Source organism: Mustela nivalis, assembly GCF_964662115.1.
Source record: "Mustela nivalis genome assembly, chromosome: 11".
Lineage (NCBI taxonomy): Eukaryota > Metazoa > Chordata > Mammalia > Carnivora > Mustelidae > Mustela > Mustela nivalis.
The window spans coordinates 67,450,136-67,469,803 of record NC_139030.1 but is presented as its reverse complement, the minus strand read 5'-3'; the positions used below and the strand labels follow the sequence as shown (position 1 = coordinate 67,469,803).

General features: G+C 48.3%; 1 protein-coding gene across 1 annotated transcript in view; it reads right to left on the bottom strand.

Moving 5' to 3' along the window:
* LOC309844097 (contactin-associated protein-like 4) overlaps positions 1 to 19,668 on the bottom strand; it is a 127,104-nt gene that overhangs the window by 76,856 nt on the left and 30,580 nt on the right. The window contains exon 3 of the mRNA XM_082690279.1: positions 3,452 to 3,645. Within this exon, the coding sequence (XP_082546405.1) occupies positions 3,452 to 3,645 (194 nt within the window). The remainder of the gene's footprint in view (positions 1 to 3,451; positions 3,646 to 19,668) is intronic.

Genomic DNA, 19,668 nt, shown 5'->3' with positions numbered 1-19,668 from the left:
GGATTCATGAAGGACGTAGGTGGCACCCTGCGTGCAGACACTGAAGTCCATTGCCTGGTGGGAACCTGTGTCCTGTGGGGCTGTGGGACGAGGAAAGGTGGGCAGGGGCAGCTGCGGGGGTGGGCTCAGGGCCAGCCTGTGTGGGGGAGCTGAGCTCATGGGTCCTGGACTGAGGCTTACAGTCTGGGGGTCCCTGGACCGAGTAAGGCTTGTGGCCCGAGGGTCTCTGGACCAAAGCTCACGGTCTGAGTGCAGCGCCAACAGACGCACTCGGGTGAACCTGACCCACAGGACTGAATGAGGAACTCTCGTCTGCCTGGCAGGGACACCAGCACAAAACAACGTAAATATCAGAGATCTACAGACGTGATGCTGAAGGTAATCGCAAGCATGTTGTTTTCACTGACAAGAGCGTTCATATTTTAGGTAATAAAACTGAACACGTTAATTATTGCTGATTTCACAATTCCTGTCTACAGCAAGTGCTCATGGGAAGGGCAGACACTAATGAAATTGATTTATCATAAAGGCAGCTAACTGTGAATGCCAGTGTTGGAAACACCAGGATCAGTGGCTCTATTTTAAGAGAGTGTAACAGGCTGATCCCAATAAGTATCGACTGGTGGGATTCACGCCTGTGAATGTAACGAGTGTTCAGGTTAAAAGAAAGCTAAATAGGAAACACACCCAGTTTAGAATATAAAATAGTTAAGTGTACCTTTATTGACATTTTTAAGGATAGATTACTTTTGCATAACCTATGATATCCCGTTTAGATATGAATTAAGGCAATAAAAATAGCAAAAGAGATCATATTAAAACTAAAAGCTTCTGTTCATCAAAGGACAGGATCCACAGAGCGAGAAGACGACCTGTGGGGTGGGGGAGGGGCTTACAAGTCAGGGGTCTCATGAGGGGCTGATACCAGAATGCATGACGAGCTCCTACCCTCACACACCGAAATCAACCTGATCAAAAAAATGACCAGAGATCTGAGCAGGCATTTCTCCCAAGATGTGCCAACAAGCACAGAAAAGATGTTCGCCATCAGAAATGCCCATCAGAGCCACTGACATGCCCTGTCACACCCAGCTGGATGGCTGCTCCCGAAACCGAACAGAACCAGGGAACCGGTGTGGTGAGGGATGGAGAAGCTGGAAGCCTCGGGACCATCGGGGGATTGTGACTCGGCGCAGCCCCAGCACATGGAAAACAGTCTGGGCGTCCTCAAAAATGACACACAGGACCACCACGTGACCCAGCAAGTCGAAGTCTGGGTACACACCCAAAGGAAGTGGAAGCAAGGTCTTTGTGAGATATTTGCACCCCGGGGTTCAGAGCACCATTATATAATCCCAAGAGCTGAAGTGTTCATTGACAGACGGATGGATGAGCAAGATGTCACCCACGCAAACAATGGAATGTGACTCAGCCTTAAAAAGGAGGCAACATGGACGGCACTGGAAGAGATTATGCTGAGTGAAGTAAGTCAAGCAAAGAGAGTCTATTATCATATGGTTTCACTTATTTGTGGAGCATAACAAATAACATGGAGGACATGGGGAGATGGAGAGGAGAAGGGAGTTAGGGGAAATTGGAAGGGGAGGTGAACCATGAGAGACTATGGACTCTGAAAAACAATCTGAGGGTTTTGAAGGGGCGGGGGTGAGAGGTTGGGGGAACCAGATGGTGGGTATTAGAGAGGGCATGGATTGCATGGAGCACTGGATGTGGTGCAAAAACAATGAATACTGTTACGCTGAAAAGAAATTAAAAAAAAAAAAAAAGAGGCAGATCCTGACACCTGCTTCAGCATGGCTGAACCCTGAGGACATCACACTCCACCATTCAGCCTGTCACCAGAAGACAAACAGTGTAGGATTCCACTTACCTGGGACATGGAGAGTCATCAGATTCATAGGGACAGAAGGCAGAGGGTGGACACAAGGGCCTGGGGTGGGGTGGGGAGTCTGTGTCTCATGGGATCAGAGTTTCAGTTTGGGAGGATGAGCGCCTTCTGGAGATGATGGGGGCATTGTGCTTAGGGCCTTGGAAGCTGTGCGCTTAAAAACTGTTCAGATGGTCAGTTTTAGGTGACATGTAACAATAACTAAAGCACCTTTTATGGTGAAGGGGGCCCACACAGTCGTGGCAGAGAAAAGGTAATGATATTGGTAAATCACATCCTCCCAGAATTCATACTGTGCGTGAGGTCACAGAGTGTAGTCCTGACCCCGCAGGCCCCGTGAGAGGAGGGAGGGGTCTCGCCCCCCACCTGCACAGGGCCGTGAGAAGCATGTCTGCAGGCAGGGAGGGCTCCCACCTCCATGGAGAGACCAGTGTCTGTGGTGCTCCCACCCTGGGCCCGAACCCCTCTGCTCATCCCAGTGTCACTGTGTGGGCTCGGTCGGGGCCCCTGCTCCCCAAGACAAGCAGCGAGGGGGTGTTGCCTGGTTGCTGGGGCCTGAGACACAGGACCTCACGGCATCTCGCTCCTTCCTCTGAATGGCATTGACAACATGAAACCTGCCCTGTGGGATGAGGGCTGACTTGCGTTATGCTAATGGAACCAGGGTGCTGGTTCCTGGTTCCAGCCCAGTGGGCATGTTGCCTCCTGGCTCACAGCCGCAGCTCTGGTGGTGTGCCCAGAACTGTCTTATCCCAGACAGGCTGCATAGATGCCGCCGAACCCTGGAGCAGAAGCAGATGTGGCCTTGGCTGGAGAAAGAGGGTGTGGACGTCACAGGAGGGGCTGTAGGACACTTGGGCCTGTGTGACCCCAAAGCAACCTTCTCTGCTGTTTACATGAGAAATGGCGTCTTCCCACCCGAGTGTCGCTGAGCAGCTCCTTCAGCACTTGGTTTCCGTGGTCTGTGGCTTCCCTGCCGCTGCTGTTCTGTGGGACCCAGGTCCTGGACCATCTCCACTGCCCACACGCCCGCCTCCTCCCACCCTGGTCAGAACCTGCGCAGTCACACACACTCTGCCTCACTAACTACACAAGCAGAGGGACGCGGTCTGTGGCAAACGTCCCGAAAGTCACGGAAGTTGAGCAAACAGTCCGCTCCTGCCCGAGGCTGTGGGATGCAATCAGAAAGCTGACTTTCTGCGAACGCCAGCCGATGAGGCCACTTGGCTCATGTCCTTCAGGAGCCCTGGGTCAGGGAGGAGGGACAGGGCCACATCTGAGCTCCCGAGGAAGGCTTGGGACCCCTGGCCTCTGCGAGGTCATGCAGAGCACGGGTGGGTTTTCCCACTTGTGACCAGAACAAAAGGGTTTTGTCCAACTGTTCCTGGGCTATGAAATCATTTCCTTTCTTGATGCTCACGGATTTTCACATATCCTGCCTCTGGGAATGGTTTGCTTCTCTGAAGGCTCTGAGACCCTGGCCCGGGGGTGGCAGGAGACACTCTCGGGGCCCCGGGAGGTCGCGTCCCACGGAAGGCCTACCGCAATGCTCTCCTCACGCCGGTATAGCTTCCAGTTCCTGCCGCTGTCGCTGAACATCAGGAGGTAGCTGGTCACCCAGGAGGAGCTCCCGTACCCGCCCTGTGTGGCCACTGCGGTGACCACCACCCTGTCCCCAAGGTCAATCTGCAGCCATTGGCTTCTGTTTGACACACGGGGTGTCCAGCCACCGGCTCCTTGTGGAGAGAAAGGAGATACAAAACCACAGTAAGAGCAGGAAACATTAAAATGCATCTTCAAGGGGCAAAACTGGCACAGAACATGTGCCCCTGCGGCTTCCAGGAACACTGGATCCCTGATGCCCGGGGACCTTGACCTCCTGACTGTAAACACAGTTACACATAGTGAGCAACTGCTTGTCTATGCCCTCCTGCTCCTGGGGTGTGTGACAGCCTGGGCTCTGGGTGCTTAGCATCAGGGGGACATCCCCATGGAGCCCATCACTCTCCAAACCAATGTCCTCCAGGCCCTGTGCTGGGCTGGTCACCATCGGCCTATGCACCTTTCCAGGGTCCGCAGGGTGTCTAGCTCCTGGCAGAGCTGGACGTCCATTTGGATGCCCCAACTCAGGAATCCAGTGTCCCACTCTGATGATGCAGAGTCCTCGGGTCATGGCCTGCATGGGAAGCCCAGACTCAGGGACACGGGCATCTAAAGCAATGTTAGGAGCTCAGAGGTGGGACAAGGTGCCGGTGGATGGTGAGGCTGTGTGAGGTGGGATGACAAAGGCAAACCCCACCCTTAAGGGGAGGAGGGGTTCGTGCAGCAAAGTGCACACTCCCACACACTCTCAGAAGACAGAGGACAAATGAGACCAGTGGAGAAATGGCAACCACCCTGCATGGGGCCAGTGCCCCCTGTGGCCCTAGCCCTGAGCAGAGAACGAGGGGTACAGCACAGGGACCTCCTAGGGGCACTGCAGAGGCCAGGAGAGGGGACTGGAGTTCGACCAGAAGGTGGAGTTCTCCTTGAGCCCCCACCATGAAGGGACAGACCCAGGCTCAGAGAGTGTGCCGTCCCCGAGGACACCCAGTCCTCCTCCCATGTGCATGGCAAACACCCACAGTGGACACCTAGTGCAGGTCATGCGGGGATTGTGGAGGTGGGGGCTGGGTGCCCGTAAGCTGGAGGAATCCGGCGTCACCAGACCAGTGAGAGAAGAGTAAAACCCAGGCAGAATTTCTGAGAAAATCAGGAAGGAAATACTCGCCCAAAGTAATTGGAGAACATCCCTACCTCCTAAAAACAACTATGAAGCAAAAGGAAACCATAGGAAATAAACTCCTCAAACAAGCCTTTCAGGGTCCGAAATACCACCTTGAATCACAAGGTTGGGGCTAAGAGTAACAATGGACCAAACACAGAGCTATGACAAAACACTGATTGAACACAGGAAGCAAATGGGATAAAAAGACAAAATTATATGTAAAATAAAGAAGAAATACCATGACATACCATTAGAATGGCCCAATCCAGAGCCCTGACAGCACCCAGGGCTGGGGAGGAACAGGGGCGTACTCACTGCTGGGGGGACGCAGGAGGGAGAGTCTGGCGGCTTCTCCCCAAATAACACACTTTCACCACAGGATCCAGAAATTGCGATCCTTTGTATCACACAAAAATCGCACACTTGGTCTGTAATTGACAAAACCTTGGAAGCAAACAAGACAGCCCTCAGGGAGTGGATGCATGAATCAGCAGTGGTCCATCCATACAGTGGACTGTTGTTCTGTGAGAAAAAGAAATGAGCTATCCAGCCATGAAAAGACATGGAGGAAACTAAGTGAAAGAAGTCAATCTGGAGTTTGGGGGAGGGTGAGCAGGACTGGGGGTCTGGGGAAAGTGAGAAGCAGAATCTGGGGGTCTGGGGGAGGGTGAGCAGGGCCTGGGGGTCTGGGGAGGATGAGCACAGAGGATATTTAGGTCAGTGAGACCCTGTGGATGATATTGTTATGATGGATACAAATGTATTTAGTGAAACCCACTCTGCACAACACCAAGGGAGAGCCTCTGGGCTCCAGGTAACAGGAGTGCATTAGAATCAGCTCACTGAGTGCAGTGTACGTGCCGCACAACTGTGCTACTTGGTGTTCATGGTCAGGACCCCATGTGGGGGGCCGTAGGAGGGTGTGGCATGTAGGGACTCTCAGTCCTTCCTATTCCGTGTTACTGCAAACTCAAAACTGTTATACAATCAGTGCATTAGTTAAAGAGAGTAAATTGCCCAGAGTCCGGAGAATAGACTAAGATGGAAATGTAGTGAAGGACACGAAAGAAGGTGGCGAACATCCGAGAGCATGAAAACTGTCACTGAATAAAGGGTCAGAGAAGCAGTGGTCAGGGGAAGCAGGCAGAGCGGGAAGAGTATACAGAGAGCTGAGTCCCGGGGAGAGACACAAACCAGTGCAGGAGGGTTGGTGTGGGAAATGCCGCCTAAGGCGATCTTTCCAGAGAGAAAGGACCACGAGAGCCCAGCAGGGATGGCATTGTGGACCGTGAGCAAAGATCCAGAAATAGACCCTGACACATGGGAGAAGTGGCGGGGTCTCCAGGGTTTGGGGTGAGGACAGATACCTTCCCAAGTGGCCCTGGGACAGCGGGGCAGCCAGGGGAGGTGGTAGAGTTAGACCCGTAGTTTACATGCACACAGCGCCAGCGCCTAGTGGGTCAGGGTTTTGGTCTAAACGCACAGACGCGGGAGTTGGGGGAGTTAGGCTCCTCTTCACCATGGTGCCAAGAAAGCTTCTCTCACTGAGACTCAAAACCCAGAGGCCACACAGGAAGGACTGATCCTCTGACCACCATAGTCTTCCTAGATGCACAACGAAAGCAGAAGCCAACTCCAGAGCAAGTCGAAACACAGCCCACGAGTGGAGAACATGCCCCGTGAGGCACCAGCTATAGTAGGTGTCCAGGAGAGTGGTGAGTGACGTGTGCTGTGTCACAGGACGGGTCTGTGGGGGATCTCCAGGACCTACAGAGACCCTGGAGTATCTCCTCCATGGGGAAGAATAACAGGGTGTGCCCATCTGTCCTTCTTGTAGAATAATAGGGAGGGTGTGCCCACCGCTGTGGGGACAGGGCCCAGAGGGAGAGCCCAAGAGGGGGCTGGGCAGGTTGGGGGGCACTCTGCTCTTTGCGGCGGACTGTGGGAACTGAGGAGATGGTCCACATCTCCCCACCTTCCCCAGAAATAAGTGACAGGAGCCAACCAGCACAGGGAGGAGCCTGCATATAATTCAAGGCCGGCGTGAGCCTGGCTGCCTTCCAGACAGGACTGCATCCCCTGGCGGTCAGGGTGCACCCAGGGTCTGGAACAGGGGAGAACCTAGATGGGCCTAAACCCCTTGGTCCACCCAGGTGTGCAGGTCTGCAATCCTAGAACCACCTTGCATGTGTACTAAAATTGAACCAATTAGTCAAGATATTGCAGACAATGGGGGCCAAGTTTTTCTGCTCTGGGAGGAGGGAAGACTAAGAAGAACCCTGGTTTGGGCTAGAATTAGAAGGATCGATAGACATTGGCGGTTTGATGCACCTGTAAAGGGAGACAGAACTACAGACACGTGTGGGCCCACATGGCTTAGCATCTCAGCGTACAGGTCCTGGGTGTGACAGTGGGGAGGGCTGCCGGCGATGGCACCGGTGGCCACAAGCACAGCTCACACCCAGCCCTCCACTTCGGCACCCCATTCTCCTGAACAGTCACCGGGATCCTTGGAGAACTGGTTGATTTCCATACAAAATACAAGAGGAGCTTAGAACATCTTGTGCACCAGAACATAGGAAACGCTGAGAAAAAGGGAGCCTTGCTGAAAGAACAGAAGAAAAGACCTGAAGATTGGCCAGCTCTAGGACAACTGAGCAGTGAAATGAAAAAATGGATTTTACCGTGAGTACCCACAAGTTTCTACTGGTGAAAGGAAACGAGCTGGATGCTTGGGTGGCTCAGTCAGCTAAGCGTCTGCCTTCAGCTCAGATCATGATCTCGGGGTCCCGGTACCAAGACCCGCATCAGGCTCCCTGCTCGCCAGTGAGTCTGCTTCTCCCTCTGCCCCTCACCCCACTTGTGCACGCTCTCTCTCGAATAAATAAAATCTTGAACAAAAAAAGAAAAGCAATCAAGCACATACTTGCTCAGGAGGAAGGAGCAGCTCTTCCTCACAGGGAAATTCCCAGGGTGACTCTGGAATGAGAGAATCCTCTAGGGCAGACACCACAGCAGTGGGAGGGTAACCCTCATCAGATGTTGTGAGGGATCTCTGATGCTCTCTAACTTCTGGGCTGGGGCTCAGTAGGGTCTGAGCAGTGAAGCTGGCTGGCATTTGGAGGTCCTGCTATTCGGCCCCTGAGTCCCAGAGAGCCTGGGGAGTCCACACAGATACCTCCCAGGCAGAGGTCCCTCGGCGTGTGGCTCACTGCTGCAGTGTGTGAGGTCCTGAGTGGTCATGAAACCATCGTCCTTGACCAGAAGGACTTTAATACCAAACATACCACGCAGGGATGGAAATGTTTTCTCTCTACCCTTCCGAGTTCTTGGCTGATATGAGACAAAGGAGCAAGAAAAAGACAACCAGGAGTTTACCAAGGTGTGCAGCTCATGATGCAAGGAGACAGCAGGAGAAACAGGGAACCCCGCAGTGGCCTAAACCTGGGGCTCAATACCGTCTTCAGCTGAAGAGAGAGAGATAGCTGTGGGGGAGGCCTGGGGGGACAGGAAAAGTGGGCCAGTGCGACTCACGTCCCCTATGGGAGTCTCCTGGGGTTTAGTACCATCCTCTTCCTGGAAGCAAAGGAGGCTCCCTGCTCCAGCAGATACCCTGGCAATAGGGTAGAATCTGCTCTGTTCTCACAACTTCTCCTGCAGGTGCTAATTCTCAAGCAGCCAGCTCAAAATGATCCTTAGGCCAAAGAGGCACACTTTAGGCCCATGTGTTCTGGTGCTGTTCCACGAGGACGTTAGAGAAGACAGCATGTGAACAATCATACCCCCAGGACCTAGGGTATAACTGTTGTCCTTGCAAATGACAAAGGACTTGACGAGTGACTCCTGGCACAGTTGTAGACCCACAGGGTGTGTGACTGGTTTTGCAATTTTTAAAAAGGTTATTTATTTTAGAGAAGGGGAGGGGAGAAGCAGAGGAAGAGGATCTCAACCAGGCTCCCCGCTGAGCACAGAGCTGATACAGGGCTGGGTCCCAGGACCCTGAGATCATGATCTGAGTCCAAAGCAAGAGTCAGATGCTCAACTGACTGAGCCACGCAGGGGCCCCTATTTTGCATTTTTTAAATCCACAAATGAGCACATTGTAGCCTTTTTCTCTGTTACTGTCGATTTTCAGTCTGGGTCTAAAGACCCTTTAGACCAAAGGTCTAAATAAATTGTGTTACTTATTTCTCGATTAGTTACAGAACGGGAGCCCCTTTATGTGCTAAGGATGCCGCTAGCTGTCTCCTTTTACGCGATCTTAAGTCTTAAAGGCAGCTGGGCAACTCCTCAAAACCTCAAAATAGAATTATCCCATGACTCCTGATTCCATGCCTTGGTATATGACAAACAATGAAAAAGTCAGCACATGTCAACATGACTATTCACAGTGATATCAGTCACACTAGCTAAAAAGTAGAAAAACCTCCAATGCCTATCAGCGATTGAATGGCTAAACCCAGGTGTTACTGAGACCTGACGTCATGGTCCCAGGACAGGGGATGTCTCTCAACCTCCGAGGGAGGTCAGCCGATGCACGGACACTCCCTCTGTGGACCTGGCAGGAAGCAGGTGGAGGGGCTGGGAGAGGGGAGGGTTTTTGAGGGCTGAAGGTTGTGGAACCAGATAAAGGAGGGGCCCCACAGCATTGTGAGTCCAGAGTGTGGCTGAACAGTTCACTTTAAATGGTTAACATGATTTTTAACACAGCAGAGAAGCATCTGGGGGAACATGTTTGAAGTTTCCCCTTTACAGAAGAGAAGAATAAATTTGGCTCTTGTTGTGGTTGTGTCACAAAATAGCTTTGAAGTTTATTCTAGCGCATTGTTTGAAACGTCAGCTTCTTTCCTTTTGCTTCTTACTCACTTTGAAATTATATTCTGTCCGTGAATTTCGTCCCAAGATCTGTTACTCACACTTTATGGTAAGAGTAAGGAGGCCAAAACGTCTGTCATGTGTGTTCCAACTTGTGTGTGGCTCCAAGGGGCCGGGAGTGTGCAGAACCCCAGACCCTCCCTGGGCAGGGGCCACATCCAGCTGTGAGGACTTCAGTGGCTGGGTGTAGGATTACCTCAGATGCCCTCAGATGCCCTCCCGCTACATAAACCTCTTGATGGGGATGGCCAACAGCAGCAGGGTGTCTGTGCCCAGTGACATGCGTGACGTCTCAGGACATGGGCTCCGCCCACGGCAGTCATGGACTACAAGGCGCAGAGTATCTGTTCTGGCCTTTCCCACAGCTCAACAAGCAGACAGAATACTTGCAACCTGAGAAGTTGGGGGCCCACGGGCGTCTGCATGGGAGAGTGTGTGGACTGATCACAGGAAGCCTCTGTGTGGTAAGCAGGTCTGGAGGTGAGTGGACAGACGTGCTGTCTTTGCTCGGTGCATGGGAGGGCTGGTGCTCCGCTGCTCACCTTTGTGACCACAATGTGTCCGGCTGTGCCCTTTGCAAGGTGGTTTTCCTGATCTCGTGTCCTCAGCTCTGCACAGAGAGCCAGCTTTCTTGCAGGCTGGGAAGTGCCAGTCTCAAACGATACCTTCAAAGTTCTAATTTCTTCTTCACCAAGCTCATACCTCAAAATGTCTTTTGCTTCTTCCAGGAAAAGCTGAAGTGCTTCACCAGGATTCTGCTTGCTGATGTCAGGCAGGCCACACAGTGCCTGAGGCTGCCTGACATCAGGCAATGGGAATGTGGGAACGATGCCTGCCAGTGTTCACTGTGTTCTCCCAACCCCTGAAAGGTGTGGATGGCAGGTCCGGGGGGTCTTGGGGAGGACTCCCAGATTTCTGATTTTCCAGTAACTGGAACGGATGCTGGCCAGTTACAAGACGGTGAGTCTGGCCTTGTGCACAAACTGTAATGCATCTGACTGTCTGGGAAGGGTCAGGAAGCAGCTCCCCAGGTGTCATGGGACTCCCCTGTGCCTCAGTTTCCCCTGTGACTTTACGGCTGGCCCAGGTTTGCTTAGATTACTGGAACACTTCCTGCACTCTAAAACTCATCAGATGAACATTAGGCGTTGATGCTGGCACGGCTGGATCCCCGTCCAAGTGGGTGGAACTCCTGCAACTTTTGCAAATCCCTCCTGCTCCCCTTGGGGAAAGTGTGTGCACTGCGTTTCCCAGCCTCCCTGACCCTTGCTCCCTTGGGGTGCTTTACCCTGCTGTGAATCCACTTTGCAATCCAGAGACAGGCGAGTGGCAAAAGCTGCGATGTACAGGGCTGCCTGACCTTGTGAGGGGTGGAGTCTGCCCCCCACCCCAAGACCTCTGTGTCCCAGCAGCATCTTGAATGTCGTGGGACCTGCTGGGAGGCCAGAAGGTGCCCCTCCAGACACACGCACATGTGGAGAGACAGTCCCTTCTGCAGCCGCGTGTGGTCACGGCTCACCTTCCTGTAGACCAGATGGCCCCAGACTCTCAGGGAGCACTCACCCTGCCTGGGCTCTGCTCCCTGTACACCCCTGCCCCAAGGCTCCCTGTTCTCCATCTGGAGGCCTGCCATGGCAGAAAAGGGCGGATCTTCTGATGCATTTGCTGATCTGATCAGCTTTCTGATCACAGCCTCTGAGCCCACTGTCTCCGTACTTCCTCTGTCCCAAGAACCGGGGGACAGGGATGGCCTTGCTCTTCTCCATGAAGCAGAATCCAGTGACACCATCTCTGTGTTTGCAGAGGCAGAGTCATTAGGATCCCAGCCTTGTCCCCGGGACATCTCAGCACCCCGAGGGCCCTCAGGGAGCCCTGACATGCTGGGCTATAACCTCAGCTCTGGCTCCTGGACCCTGCTCCACACTGAATCTTCCTGTCAGCTGGGTCTTCTCCTGGACCCAGCCTTTCTGCTGTTGTGTGCCTCAGACAGAAGGGTCTGAGCCTCTGCCTGCTTTTGTCCCTCTGTGGTGAGCCCATGGCCCCTCCTGGGACAAAGAACCCTCCCCTGAAAGGACACAATTGGACAGTGTCTCTTCCTTTGTCCTGGAGACTAAGGTGCACAGTCAGAAGCCCCCCTGCTGACAGCTGTCCCCTGGCTGTCTCCAGGGTGTGAGGTCTCCACTGCTCAGAACGTGGAAGCATTGACAGTTTCCACGCCCTCAGAGGCAAGCTGGACAAGCTGGACACCCGCTGAGATGGTCAGTGGATGGGAGGTCAGCATTCCAGACAAGCGTCACTGACAAAGCAGGTTGTAGGGAGCTGTGGCATCCTGTGGGAAACATACCCATTCTGCTCTGTGGCTGCAGGTGTCTTTGTCAAAGGACAGTGGACAGAGTCAGCCGAAGCCCCACTTGTCTTTAAAGGCACATGGGCACCAGTAACTTCCTCTGTCCCTCTGATCTCTGATGGCCCTGGGGAAGGCTTCCTGCCAACATCAGCTTCACATGCACACACACCTGCTGTTTCAGACCTCCTGGTGAGCTGGAAGGCACCAAAAAGGATAGTGCCTTGTGTGTGTATCCCTGTACACGGGCTTCCACGTCTTTCAAATGACAAAGCCCACGTGGACATGTAGTCAGTGGGCACAGATGGGAAGGCAGCAGGTGCTCTTGAGCAGGGGAGTGCAAGGAGGTGGGTGCAAGGAAGCAACAGGAAGGTAGAATCAGAAAAGCAGCAGAAGTGCACAGATGGGGGACTCCGGTTCCTCAGCAGCCCAGCTGAACCGGCTGGAGCCCAGGGCATTTTCTTCCTAAGTGAGTTATAAGCAGGATCTGTCTTGGGCAGAGGCTGGGGCCCAGCTTCACACACAGCAGGATGGCTGGGCTATTGTCAGCTCTCCGTTGGTCAGTCTCCGCACAGGGATGGGACAGGATAAGCAGACGAAGAGATTGGGAGTTTATGGGCAAGTCAACAATGCTGTTGGGTAACTTGATCCAGTTTTCATTTCCAAAACATCCCATCCAGCAAAGCAGAACACAGTTCCTTCCAACTGCACACAGAACGTTTACAAGGTAGACTATACTGTGTCCATAAAACATATCTCAATTACTTTAAAGGGACTCAAATCAGGCAAAGTATGTTCTCTATCCAAAATGAAGTTACCAGGGTGCCTGGATGGCTCCAACATTTAAGTGTCTGACTCTTGATTTTGACTCAGGTCATGATCTTAGGGCTGTGAGATCAAACTCCATGCTGGTTGTGGAACTTGCTTAAGATTCTCTCTCTCCCTCTCCCTCTGTCCCCCTTTAAAAAAAATAAGTGAAATATATAAATAAATAACAGAATGAAGCTGTAACACAAGGATATCTGAAATATTTGGAAACTAAAGAGCATACCTTTAAATAACCCAAGTCAAAAGGGAGATCAAATGGAAAATTAGAAAGCTTTTGACTGAATAAAAGTGAAAACACAAATTATCAAAGCTTGTGGCTGCCACTCTTATGAACTGGGATGGGGGATTGGGAATACGAGAGGGTACTCAAATCAGTGAGCTTACTTCTAGACCTAAAGAAGCTAAAGAAAGAAGAAAATATAAACCCACCAACTCAGACTGAAGTAAGAACGTAATAGAGATGAAATGGAAGTAATGAAATAGAAAACAGAAAATCAATAGAGAAAAATAAATAAAACCTAAAGTTATTCCTTAGTTCTATAAAACTGATAAACTACTTTGGAGTTATCAGCAGCAAATAGAGAATCCATTAATTACTAATATGAGGAGCGAGAGGGACATCACTACTGGCATCAAAGGTTAATAAGGAAACATTATGAAAAGCTTTATTCCACTCAGTTTATTTTTAAACTGATGGCATGGACAATTTCCCTGAAAGACAGAAACTAGTAAAATTTCATCCAAGAAGAAATAGGTAACTCAAACCACCCTAATATTGATTAAAGAAACTGAACTTGTATTTTATTTTATTTTTTTTAAAGACTTCATTTATTTATCTGACAGAGATCACAAGTAGGCAGAGAGGCAGGCAGAGAGAGAGAGGGGGAAGCAGGCTCCCCACTGAGCAGAGAGCCCAATGTGAGGCTCGATCGATCCCAGGACCCTGGGATCACGACCTGAGCTGAAGGCAGAGGTTTTAACCCACTGAGCCATGCGGGCGCCCCTGAACTTATATTTTAAACTTTCCCACAAAGAATATTCCAGGTCCAAGGATTTTACAAAAAAGATAGATCAAAAATTCATGCAAGAACTGACATCAGTTCCACACAAACTCTCTAGGAAGTGGAGGAAATAGTTACCAATGAACTCCATGAGTTGGCAAGATCCTGATAACAAAACAATGCAAATAATTGAACAGAGAAGAGATACAGACCTATCTACCTTAAGAACACAGATGCAAACATTGTAACAAAATGTTAGCATATAAAATCCAACAATCTATGAAAAGGTTAGTACCTCAGGACCAGGTGTGACTTAGTCCATGAGGGCAGAGTTGGTTTAACATCAGAAATTCACCTGATGTGATTCAGCATGAAAACATACTGAAAATGTTCATATGCTAAACTATACAGTCATCAAATACATACAAAAAAGTTTTTGAAAATAGCCAACATTCATTTCTGATTGAAAAAAAAAGTCTTGACAGGCAAAGAACAGGGCATTTATTAAAAAAACAAAACAAAACAAAACCCTGTAAGTACCATCCTGTAAGGGTGGGAGACGGCTGCTTTCCCTCTGAGATCCAGGACAAGGCAAGGCTATCTGCTCTTGCTGCATGCACTCAACACCACTAACGGCATTGAGCCAAGGCAATAGGGCAAGAAAGCGAAATGGAAGGAATTGGATCGGGAAGGAAGAAGCAAATGGTCTTATCCACCAATAACATGGTCATCCATGTAGACACACCTGTAGAATCGAAAATATGGTGGAAGAACAAATATGTGGCTTTAGCAGGTTTTCAGATTATGCAGTCAAATCAATACACAAAAATGCATTGTATTTCTTTGGCATGACTTGTATTACCGACCTGATTGTTTATTACAAAATTAAAGTTCTTAATTTTACTTCAACAGCATTGAGTAAAGGAAATTAAAAAGGCCAGTGGAGCAGAAGTCCAGAAGTTGACACAGTCATTTGTGGTCAACTACGTTTTTACAAAGGTACAGAAAATTGAATGGGAAAGGACCAGCTCTTCCAAAAACCGGGCTGGGATGATTGGATTTTTTTTTTTTAAGGTGAGGGGACTTTGTTCCATAGCACAATTTCTTTGACAAAATGATAAATTGGTCTTCCTCAAGATAAAAACCTTTACTTTACAAAAAATGCTGTTTAAAGAACAGAAAGTCAACAAACACACTGAGAAAACACATTTGCAACTCCAACCTGCATACCTAAATATAGATATAACTCTCAGTACTCAGTAACTACAAACTGAACAAGCCAATGCAATACTAAAAAACTGGCAAAAGTTTTGAACTTTTCCCAAGAAGATAATCACAATAAGCCATGAGAAATGTCATTATCCTCTGGGAGGATAAAATTAAAAACCCTCACATCTGTTAGAGCTTCTACCACTCAGACAGCTTCTCATCCTGGGGTTTGGGGTGTGGAGCACCTAGAACTCTCCAAGATGGCCGGTGGAGATGCAAAAGGGCAAAACCACAGCAGAAAACTCTCTGTCAGTGTCTTAAAATACTGGATATTCGGTGCGCCTGGGTCGCTCAGAGGGTTCAGCCTCTGCCTTCAGCTCAGGTCATGATCTCAGGGTCTTGGGATCCAGCCCCGTGTCGGGTTCTCTGCTCAGCAGGGAGCCTGCTTCCTCCTCTCTCTCTCTAACTGCCTCTCTGCCTACCTGTGATCTCTGTCTGTCAAATAAATAAATAAAACCTTAAAAAAAAATACTGGATATTCACCCACGGCTTAGCCAGCAATAAATACCACTTGGGTCTCTAAGCAAGAGAAACAGAAATGTGTCCACACAAGACCTGTCCAATAAGGCTTAGACAGTTTTATTCTGTGTCCCCAAACCAGAGACCACCCAAGTTTCCTTCAACTGGAGAGAGGACACATGATTTTTGTTGTATTCATACATAGAATAGGACTCAGAAATTAAGAGGATAAAGTAAACACCCCAAAAGTGGATTATCTCATGTTAGGCAGAAGGACCCAGATTTAACTGTGTTCCACAACATGACAAATTACCTCAAGGTGATGAAAATCGGGACGATAGCTGCCTTGGGGGTGGGGTATGGGGACAGAGCTGGAGGACACTTTTTAGGGTGAGGGTATATTTAATTACTTTGTTGGTGAGGCAATTAAAAGGGTGCATCCATTTGTCAGATTAAAGATCTGAATTAAAACAATAATATTGGGGAAAAATATGTGAAAATCTCAATTTTGGAAACACTGAAATTTATACCTGCCGAGTGCCGCATCCTCTTTGTTTAAAGAAAAGAGTCTTCTAAAGTCATTCGTAATCTGTAGTCTATAGGAGCTAAAGAAAAGAAAGCCAAAAGAAAACCAGTGAAGTGCGTTTTCTTTGCAGCCGCGAGAAGGTGGGAATTCAGAATGAGCAAACAAAGCTGCCGGGACAGAGCCAGACAGCAGGAACATGAAGGATGTTAATGCTGGATGTGGAATCTTGGATAGCTTTTCTTCCACATCACATGCATCTCAGATTTGCAGGAAGAACACTTTAAGTAAGAACAGAAATGTTAAATGTCGGGTGGTGGTCATCTCCGATATTCGTGTGGCCTCTCTCTACTTAAGGATATCTGCTGCATCTTAGTTTTTGGGATAACAGTGGGTCTGTATGGCTGGAGGAGAAGAGAAATCTCCAGGAAACCTGTATTTTTGGTCCTGGTGTTCAAAATTCGGTCATATTTTCAATAACCTGGTTCTCTTGAAATTAAGTCAATGTGGGACTCAAGAAATAAAAATCATCATGGGAACTGCTCTTTCCTAATGTTACAAAAGAACAGAGGAGTGAAATAAGAACTGACCGGAACCTGTCGGTAACTGAGGTCCAAGGGTGAACGGGGGCTTGGGCACACATGCCCTATGTCTCTGGGATGAGCAGGACTGCCCAGGAGGCACTGATCTACTTTCTCACCTTGTTTGACAATTAAGTATTCAACTGATGTGGGGATAGACTCATCAGCTGAAGCCGTGGCACAGAAAAAATGTGCCTCATGCACACTCTGCACCTAAGTCAGCGATGGCTGTGTCTACTCAATAAAATTCCATCCATGTGTTTCCACCGTTCCAAAATCAATGGTGTTACGTCAAGGGAAATACCTCAGAGAAAGACAAATGGCATGGGATTCATGTGGGTTCTAAAGCACAAAATGAACGAACAGAAACAGACTCTCAAATACAGAGAAGAATCTGGAGGTTGCCAGAGGGCAGGAATGAGGGCTGTGCCAATAGGGGCGGTGAGTCGGGGGTACAAACTTCCAGCTAGAACGTAAGTCAGACGGCAGGGGGGGTGGTGCAGCGCCCAGCATGGGGAGCACGGCTAACAGTGTCACAGCTCTCTGTGCCCACAGGTGGGGGCCATTTATCCTGGTGATCATTTCACAATGGATTCAAATATGGAATCTGTATGTTGTACACCTAAAACTAATACAATATTGTATATCAACCACACTTCAGTAAAATGACAACAAATAAATAAGTAATTGCTGGGAGTGTTTACTGCCCATGGAGATGATCCAAAAACTGTAAATGATTTTGTATGAAAAATAAAGACAGATTTATGAAAATAGTTCTTACACACTGTTAAGGAAATTTCAAGTAAGTTAGGTGCTAAGCTCGACATAAAATAAACTATTAATTTTAACAACTTTATGGCTGGTGTTAATAAAAAATTATTTTGATATGACAGACTCTAACAAAAGTCTTACTCTCATTTATTCACCCTAAATATGAGGTTTTGATGACCTTGAATGTCAGTGTTAATTATATAAGCATTTTCTAAAATTCTGCAAACTGTCATTTTTTTCTACTTAAATCTTCCCTGTGGTTTTCCACTTTGTTTGAACATTTATTTAGATGCATTATTCCACTGGACTTAGTTAAATCTGAGATCATGGCGTGTGAAGAAGATACATATGCTAATTATACTTCAGAATCTTAAACAACTAGAAGAGCACAACACTGCATGAAAAATGACACAATTGAGATTCAGTTCTCAGAAATGTGTACATGAAAACATGCTCATGGGTCGCCCTGTCCAGGGTCTGTCTTCTCTTGCAACATCGCCTATAAATTACTTCTTATAATATATCAAACTATATCATCTTCAAAGTTATATTGCCCAAAGTTGTAGATATGTTGTGTTTTTATGTTATACTATTTTTCTACCAAGTTTTCACTTTAACATGTCTATGCAATGAATCAACTTCAGATTTGACCTATAGATTTCTTCCTTTTTTAATTCCCTTTCAGTGTTCCAGAATTCATTGTTTATGCACCATAAACAATGTGCTCCATAGATTTTTAAGTTTATAATTTAGTGTTCCTTAGTATGTTCAGTTGACTGTGCAACCACTAGCACTCTCCAGCAGCTCTGCACCTCCTAGGAGCTGGTCTCTAGTCACCCAGGCCCTGGCGGCTGGAAATGTCCTGTATCCATGGATTTCCCTGTTCCGGATGCGTCCCATGATTGGGCTCTCATTGTATTAATACCATAAGATTTGTATTCTCTGTATGTTATGATGTTGTGGTGTTTTTTTAAACCCTTCGTGCTGGGGTAAGTCTGACCTTCTGGTGGCCTAACCAACAACTAGGGACTGCAGGTGCTGGCTTCCACGTTGCCATGACCATGAGTAATGGCGCTGTGAACCTCTATATGCGAGTTCTGCACCCAACAGCGTCCTCACTTGGGTCTACACTGGGGGTGGCTGTGAGTCATGCAGTGATGCCACGGTAGCTTCCCAAGGAGCCACCCAGGGGTCTCAGCAGCGCCCTTCAGCCGTGGGGAGGCTGCGTGGTCTCTCCAGCCTTGTTGCTTTCCTTTCTTTGAGGACAGCCATCTTCACCGCAGCACGCGGATTTTCAGGTGGCTAAAGGCTAATGATGTCGAGCATCTTGCCAGGGGTTATTGACCATTTGTGTATCTTCTTTGGAGAAAAGGTTTTTCAAATAATTTGCCTATTTTTAAGTTAGGTTTCTTTTTTTTTTTTTAAGATTTTATTTATTTATTTGACAGACAGAGATCACAAATAGGCAGAGAGGCAGTCAGAGGAGGAAGCAGGCTGCCTGCTGAGCAGAGAGCCAGATGTGGGGCTTGATCCCAGGACCCTGGGATCATGACCTGAGCCAAAGGCAGAGGCTTTAACCCACTGAACCACCCAGGCGCCCCAGTTAGGTTTCTTTTTTTATGGTTTAATTGTCAAGAGTTTTCTATAGACTCTAGATCGACAAGTACTTTATCAGATCTGTAATTTATAAATATTTTCCCCATCCTGTGGGTTTTCTTGTCCCTTTTTTAATGATGTATTTGAAAGTAAAGCATTTTTAATTTTGAAGAAATCCAGTTTGTCTGTTTTTTTTTTTCCTTTTGTCACTTGTGCATTTAGATTCATATCTATAAAAACATTTTTTAATCCAAGGCTGTAAAAATTTACTAGTATGTTTTTCTCTAAGTCTTTCATAATTTTCTCCCTTACATGAAGTCTGTGGCTCCTTCTGAGTTAATTTCGATGCATGGTGTGAACCCAGCTTCATGCTTTTGCCACATTTGTTGGAAAGACTCTTCTTACCCCTAGATTTTCTTAGGGCTCTTCCAGAAAACCAGGTTACCATAAATGTGACAGTTTATTTCTGGACAATAAATTGGTCCTATTGGTCTATACATCTATCCTTATGACAGTGCTGAGTGTCTTAACTACAGTAACTTTGAAGTGGAGTCAGTTTTGAAACCAATAGGTGTAAATCTTTCAAATTCATTCTTTTTCAATATTATTATGGATTTTCTAGATCACTTCCCTTTCTTTTTTGTTTGTTTGTTTTTAAAAAGATTTTATTTATTTATTTGACAGAGAGAGATTGAGATTACAAGTAGGCAGAGAGGCAAGCTGGGAGAAAGGGGGGAGCAGGCTC